The 7172-nt window shown below is 38.5% G+C and overlaps 1 protein-coding gene across 4 annotated transcripts in view; it reads left to right on the top strand.

Moving 5' to 3' along the window:
* Positions 1 to 515: 515 nt before the first annotated feature.
* NHLRC2 (NHL repeat containing 2) overlaps positions 516 to 7172 on the top strand; it is a 38980-nt gene continuing 32323 nt past the window's right edge. For all 4 annotated transcript variants that reach the window (XM_010564727.1, XM_010564725.1, XM_010564723.1 and 1 more), the window contains exons 1-2: positions 516 to 748; positions 2856 to 3008. In XM_010564727.1, the coding sequence (XP_010563029.1) occupies positions 586 to 748; positions 2856 to 3008 (316 nt within the window). In that variant the 5' untranslated portion in view covers positions 516 to 585. The remainder of the gene's footprint in view (positions 749 to 2855; positions 3009 to 7172) is intronic.

Here is a 7172-nt window from a genome sequence, read left to right as displayed (position 1 = left end):
GGCGGCTGCCTCCCCGCAATCTCCCGCCGCGGGCACCCAGGTTCGCGGGCGGGCGCCTTCGCGGGCGGGGGCCTCTCCTCAGCCGTTTGCCGCCGCGACAACGCATTCGCTTCCGCAGTTTCGTCACCACGGCGGTCGCTCAACTTTCCGCTTCTCTCATAGCATTTCCCCCCCCCCCCCCCAAAAAAAAAAACCCCCCTTTTAAATTATTGGTGCTTGCTTTGGACTTTGTCCGGTGCTGCCCGATTTTCACATCTGTTCCACTTGCAAATAAAAAAAGTAACTGGGCGGGAAAAGCAGTCTGTGTTGAATCTGCTGAGCTGGAATCACCGCGAGGGATTCTCCTCACGGCTGTGCTTCTGTGGATATCAAAGCTATGTAAAAACACGAAATTAATGAGAAGACAGACGAGTTATTGCGTATTTGGGGTTAGGCTTGGGGGTTTGTGTTTGGGTTTTTGTTTGGTTTTTTTTTTAGTTACAGTTTTCCTCCCCCGCCTTGCGGCAGGTGCCGAATGTGCGGCGGCGAAACGGCAGGCCGGTAAACAGCGGCCCGTCGCGGTGGCGGGCTCGCCCAGGAGGCGTCATGGCGGCGGGGGGCCTGGCGGGGCTCCTGCCCGCCCAGACCCAGCTGGAGTACGCCCTGCTCGACGCCGTTACTGCCCAGGAGAAGGAGAACTTGGTCTACCAGTACCTGAAGAAGATGGACAGCCGGGAGCGGGACCTAACGGTGCCCGAGCTCGGCGGAGGTGGGTGGCGGGGCCCGAGCGGGTCAGGCCCCGCGGCGGAGCGCGGTTCGGTGTCCCGGGCCCGGCGGCTGCGGGGCCTCCCCCGGTGGAGGCGGCTGAGCTCTGACGCTCACCGTGTGGCGTTTTCCTTGCGGTGCCGCTGCCTGCGGGGGCCGCGTTCGCCGCTTTTTTCTAAAAGGCGCTTTTAGTTACAGGAAATGTCACTCCTGAGAGCACCGGGAGCGAAGGACAAGAAAAAAGAAGCCCTTTATAAAGGCTCCCCTGCTGCTGGTCCTGTCTTCTAAATCTCTGCTAGCTTCATTAATTTTTTTTTTTTTAAGTAAAGCCTCTCCCTTCTGTGCAGTATATTGATACCTCTCTCCTCTGGTCATAGTGAGAACCTTACCAACTCTCGCAGCTTTCCCCTGAGCTCCCTTGGTTTCACTGCAGCCGCTCAGGATGTTTCTCAGCTCTTTCTCCGCATGACTTACCTGTGCTTGTCAATTTTCATGTCCCCGATAATACAAACTGTGCTGGAGAAGTCGCCCTCCTTCAGTGGGGCGCCCATTTCCCTTTCACACATTTCTGTATCTCTTCTTGTGCTAAGTGTGAAATCAAAGGTTAAGTCTTGTAAGATCTTGCAAGTCCTGCTCAGGATCCTTTTAACCTCAGTAAGGCTCTCGGCAAGTGTGGGAGCTCACATCTGACTGCAAGACAGAGACCTCGGGAGGTAAACTTCAGGGTTAAAATCACATACCTATCGTAGGAATGAATTCTGACTTTTAACCAATGGAGCAAAGTGAATGCTGTTTCTGTCTAGATTTGGACCCTGAACTGAATTTTCGCTTTTGTCATTAATATTGTTTCACTTTCTGTGTTCTGTCAAAGCTTATTTTCTACTCTAAAAAGAGCTCAAATAGGTAGCCAATATTTTTTCCAGTATTTTTTTATGAAAGGTATTTTAATTATAGTGAAAAGGGGAGCAATGCCATAAATAAATAACCTTCTCTTTTCTTTTAAAAAGTAAACAGTAAAGCCCTTATACTGTGGAAATAATGCATACACTTGATAAATTATTCTCATTATTGTCACCAAATCTGAATTTGTGTGCATCTGTTTATGTTTATAAATGTATGGAGGTAGAGATCAATCCTCCTCCTAGTGAAAGTGAAAACGAGCTTCCTGCTGACTTCAGCACCAATAACTTCTCCTGGGGCAGTAAGAAATTAGTTTGCTGAAACTGTTAGAGTAGAAGTTTTGAGGATTTTTAGATTAGTCAGAATACATTTTTAAAAAACAGGTTGTCAAAAATTTAGCTCAGCTTTGCATTGTATCACATCTATCTTTCCCCCACCCTATTATTCTCAGAAATGTTAAGTGATAATAACAGCAGACCATATTCTAGGATATTTCTTTCTCATCTTGATACCAGTTTCTAGTGGGATCAGAGGAATATCAGTTACCAATGAGAAAAGAATGCTTTCATGTCTCTCATCAAGTGGTTAAAATAAATGACCAGGAGTACTACCGGGAATATCTGAAAATGTTGTATTTCTTCCCATGTAACAGGATTAATTTATACCTGTCATTTCAAACTTTGAAAATCAAGATCAAAACTATAAACACAAAAACTTTTTAATCATCTCTGAAATTAGCTCTTTACAAAACTGTGGAAAAAATCATTAAGAGTTTAACAGATTTTTACTTTACTAGCATTTATGTGAGTTTTAAATAATTAATTGTTACCCATATGACATCATTAGGGGTTGAATAATGTAGATCATGTTTTAAAATGCATGAAAATTCTTCTGAGGCTTGCATGTTCTTTCAATAAAAAGGTGCCTATTTAAATATATAAACTGGACTTTGAATATTACATTAAATCTTGTTAATAGTATTTCTTTTCATTTACTAATTATGAAGAATTAGGGAACGTAAGGATGAGTTGGATAAATACAAGACTTCTGGTTTGCTTTTCTACCTGTGTGGAAAGGAATGTTGAACTTTTTTTTTTTTTTTTTTTTAAGTGAAATGTAGCAGGAACGTTTGGTGGTGTGCAAATTAGGTATAAGTGTCTGCCTTTCCCTACACTTCCCCTAACTGGGTATCACTGTTCTCTGAATTCCAGATCTACAATGGTTAAACACTGCAGGTCCTATTTCTCTTCACAAAGACCTTTGTGGAAAAGTTGTGGTGTTGGATTTCTTTACTTACTGCTGCATCAATTGCTTGCACCTGCTGCCTGATCTCCACGCATTAGAGCGCCAGTACTCTGATAAAGGTAAAAGTGCTTTGGCTTGCTTGGAATAGAATTTACTGGCAGTGTTGCAGGCAGAGTAGCTGAGTCACTTTGTTGCTGGTTACTAAACAGCTGGCAAAATTTCAGGGGTGCCTAAAAATGTCTTCTAATCTTTTAAGTAGCCTAAAAAAGGTGACTGTGTATACTCCCATCACATTTTTAAATGGGGTTAAATAAGGTATCTGTTGTGTCTGTATAATTAAAGAAATAGTATATGTGCTTAAAGCCCAAATCTGATATCCTTATAAATAAGGCTATTTGCAAAAAGCTACACAAGGATGTAAGATACAGGCTCAAAGTTAATGTAAGTATGTAACCCTCTACACTTGACTTAGGAACCAACTCTGAGAAGACTATAGTAAAGGTGGTAGAATGGATATAGTTAAGGTTACTTGTTTTTTCCATTCTAACTGAAACAACAAAATATGTAAACTTGTTTTAGAATTTTTTTGGTATTGGCATCACATTATATGCCATTAGTAGTCTTGTATTCTGGAGAGGAAATTAAGCTCTTTAAATTCACATCTGAGATGAAATCTATCTCTCTGAGTGAATAAAAATGCAGGGCAATTACTATTTAGAATGCAGTCTCTTGTCATCATGATGACTTGTCAGAGATAAGCTGTGATCGTACACAGAATGTATCAGCTACTCACTTATCTTGGATATTTTAATAGACTGAACAGTAGGATGAAGAACAGTGTTACCTTCAGCCCTAAAAATATTGTATTAAATGCAATATATATATGTAGTAAATAACATTATCTTATAATGTTTAAGTCTCTGATTCTCTGTTGGCATTTCTCATTGTTTTTAATTTTGGCAGCATTTATTTTCATGTGTTACCTTCTTTCACTAGAAAAAGAAATTACAATGCCTTTGAAATTTCAAGTTAACTTTAAGTAGTTCACTTATATATTGTAGGTTTACATAGTGCTTTAGAGAAGACTCAAACTAATTTTTCTACCTTGGAAAGCTTAGCTGTTTGCTTTGGAGAAATTTGAGATCTGGTTTAGTGTTTCAGATATGAGGAACTTTATCTAATAAGGAAAAACTGTCATGGCATTTTTGGGGAAGGGAGGCGGTTGTAACTGGAAGCTGATTAGCAAATGATAAATGGACTGCTGTGGATATCAGGCATGCTGGGAAGAAGGTCTAGATTGAGATTTCAGATTACATTGATCATATAATGAATAATATCTTTAAATTATAAACATTTTATAGTATAGTGTTAATATATAGTATTAATAGTTAATAGTATAGTATTAATATAGCTGTCATATCCTTAATCTGTTTTCTAAGACCAAGCTGTTCAATCAGTTGGTAACAAAATACTCATTTTAACAACCTCTCCCCACAAGCTTTCTCTTTAAAGTATTTGAACATCTCTATACTGGTGTAGAAGAGGCTGCAGCACTCTGAACTGAACTGGAGTCCACTTGGAGACACATTTTTTGTTTGACTTTTATTAAACTTCCTTTCATAGGAGTCCTTACTTGAGGAAAGTACTTTGCTGATAGGTGATAAATTCTTTTTGTGTTTGAGCTATCCTAGTAAATTGGTTTTGGATTTGAGCTATCCTGTTCCTATAGGAACCGGAGAGAGAAAAAAGATAGTTGGGATGAGAGTGGAGGTAGAAGGAAAGAAGAGCAGGTGTGTGCAACATTAATCTTAAATTTAATCCATTAGGAAACAGAGGGCAGCAGTTTGATTCAGGAAGAGATTAAAGTGCTTGATGGTTCAAACAAAAAGAAAAATACGTGGGTTTTTTTCACTATGAATCTCCCTTTTGATTGTTTTCTGCTGTTTTCATGTTTTGATTGTCAGCCTTTTCAGGATTATTTAATCTTTCTTTGCTGTCCAAAGTGTGTAAATTTTAGCATTACAGTAATACGTATAAATACATCAAGGCAGCAAGGGTTGTGGTTTTTTAAGCCGTAGAAAAATACTTCAGTGGATGGTCTTACATCAATGTGCATCTTTTTCACCAAAGGCAAACATGATTTACTAATCACTAGGAGAAAGAGAGCTGTTGACTTGAGAAACTTGAGAAAAATAAAAGTTTGAAGAGTAAAACTAAAACAGAATGGATGTTGAACATATAAAAAAACGCTTTAAGAATGTCTAGATATATTAATGCAAGTATCTTGATATTCAGCCTTATTCTGAAGTTTCATCCTATTTTAACCTGCTCTTTTATTTAGTTAATGGAAGTCCCTTCACTTTTGTTTGGGTTAGTTCCAAAATCTATCACCTTGCGATTGCAAAAAACCTGATTTTGGTGCAAAAGATGAGCAACATTTCTTTTGGTAGCATCAAGTTGGATTAAATATATAGTGAAACTACAGCTTTACTAAACTTTAGATTTGTAAACATAGCATTTACTTACACGTTTCATGTATATATTTACCATGCTATAGAAGTGGGAGAGGGTGCTGACCTAGCAGACAATATTAGTCAGAATGAAAACAAGCTTCTCTACTCTGAGAAAGCATCTATCTCATAATGCATTTGGATCTTCAATCTATTGTTTGAATATTTGAAGGAATGTTGCCTATGTTTTTCTGCATAACTAAGAACAAACCTCAATATTGATATAATGTCTTTCTTTGATTGTACATTGTATACATACATTTTTTGATACTGATTACTTTTTTTTTATGTGGTTCAGTGCTCTCTTATGTGGAGTATATTGAAACTTCAGCAGTGTGATCATCAGTCATGAGAAGCCTGGACACAAGAAGTTGTAGTTTCAGGGTGATCCTAAACCATTGTATATATCATTGTGCATATGCACATAGTTCTATTGTCTGGAGCTTCAGGAGATCTGTTTCAAAATGAAGACTGCTTTCCATAGGATTAAATGTCGCCTAGCATCTTTAGCTGATATGTTCTCGCTGCTATCTTCAGTGGTGCTATTTCTGTGTTTCAAGTGGCATTCAGAAAGTTATTTTAAACCCCAGTGCATATTCAGTTCATGTTATCAGCAGTCCAGAAATGACTTCTATAAGAGGGAGTACTTTTTAATATTTAGAAATAGCTTGGCGTAAGTCCAGTGTTGTGCTCTGTTATAATCATTCAAGTAAAGTGTTTTAAATGGTGTGCATATTCTTATGTCTTAGCATAGCATCCATCAGTTTCCACAGGAGTTTTCTTATGAGAGGATGTTGTAACTTCTTTGTGCTGTTCAGGTGTTCAGTATAGAATTGTCTTTCTAGCCTGAATGCTGGTTTTGAAGGACAAATATAAGCACTGCTGCTGATCCTATTACGGTTAAAATATTTGACCTACTGTTTGGAGAGCAGTTAATGATACTATAACTTGAGCTGTCTGATATTGCAACATGCTGCACCTATAGAATTGATAAAGACTGTATCAGTTATAGTGATTTTTTTTAATTCTGTATCTGTGAAATTGTTATATTCAACTAAGTTTTTTACTATGCAGCACTTTCCTGTTGTCACACTGAAGATGTTCTTCTGCGTTAACACTGTTTTGTGGTTGAGGAGGAGGGCTAAAAGAGAAAAATACTTTTCAATTTCTCTGTAACTGAAAAAAAGCCCTCTGTAACTGAATAAAAAGGCAACTTAAGATGAAATCAGTTTCTTTAGAAGTAAACAAACCCGTTTGAGCTCAGATAATACAACTATTTAAGACCTGAAATAATTGCCATTGTTACATTTCTACCACAAAACCAGTGGTGAAGGTAGAACAAAGATGTCCAGCTAGCCAGATTGCACCTCTACCATAAAGGTAGAAAAGCATAAAAGTAAATACTACATTCCGTTCCAAACCATGTCCTTGGATGCAGTTGTTTACAGTTGTTACTCTTTGGGCCCTGGTTTAGGCCTTCTCTGATCAGAGGGCTGGTTTCACCGTTCTTGTAATGCCAAACTCCGCTGACTGTAACTGCAGGGCTTTTGGCGGACTGTTTTACAAAAGCATTTTATTTTTACATATTTGCTTAGTTTTACAAATAGTGAAGCCCTTTAATGGGTTAGGTAGTAAGTGCCAAATAACTGTAATGATCTGATACATAAATTTCCAGTTTAGAGTGAATTGTTGTGTGACGTAACAGTTTAGACTAAATGAAATAAAATGTATAAGATAGGTGAGTTACTGCATAAAAAAAGTACACTTCTTGTG

The sequence above is a fragment of the Haliaeetus leucocephalus genome, unplaced genomic scaffold (assembly GCF_000737465.1).
Source record: "Haliaeetus leucocephalus isolate CR32 unplaced genomic scaffold, Haliaeetus_leucocephalus-4.0 Scaffold184, whole genome shotgun sequence".
NCBI lineage: Eukaryota > Metazoa > Chordata > Aves > Accipitriformes > Accipitridae > Haliaeetus > Haliaeetus leucocephalus.
This window is presented reverse-complemented; position numbering and strand designations above follow the sequence as displayed.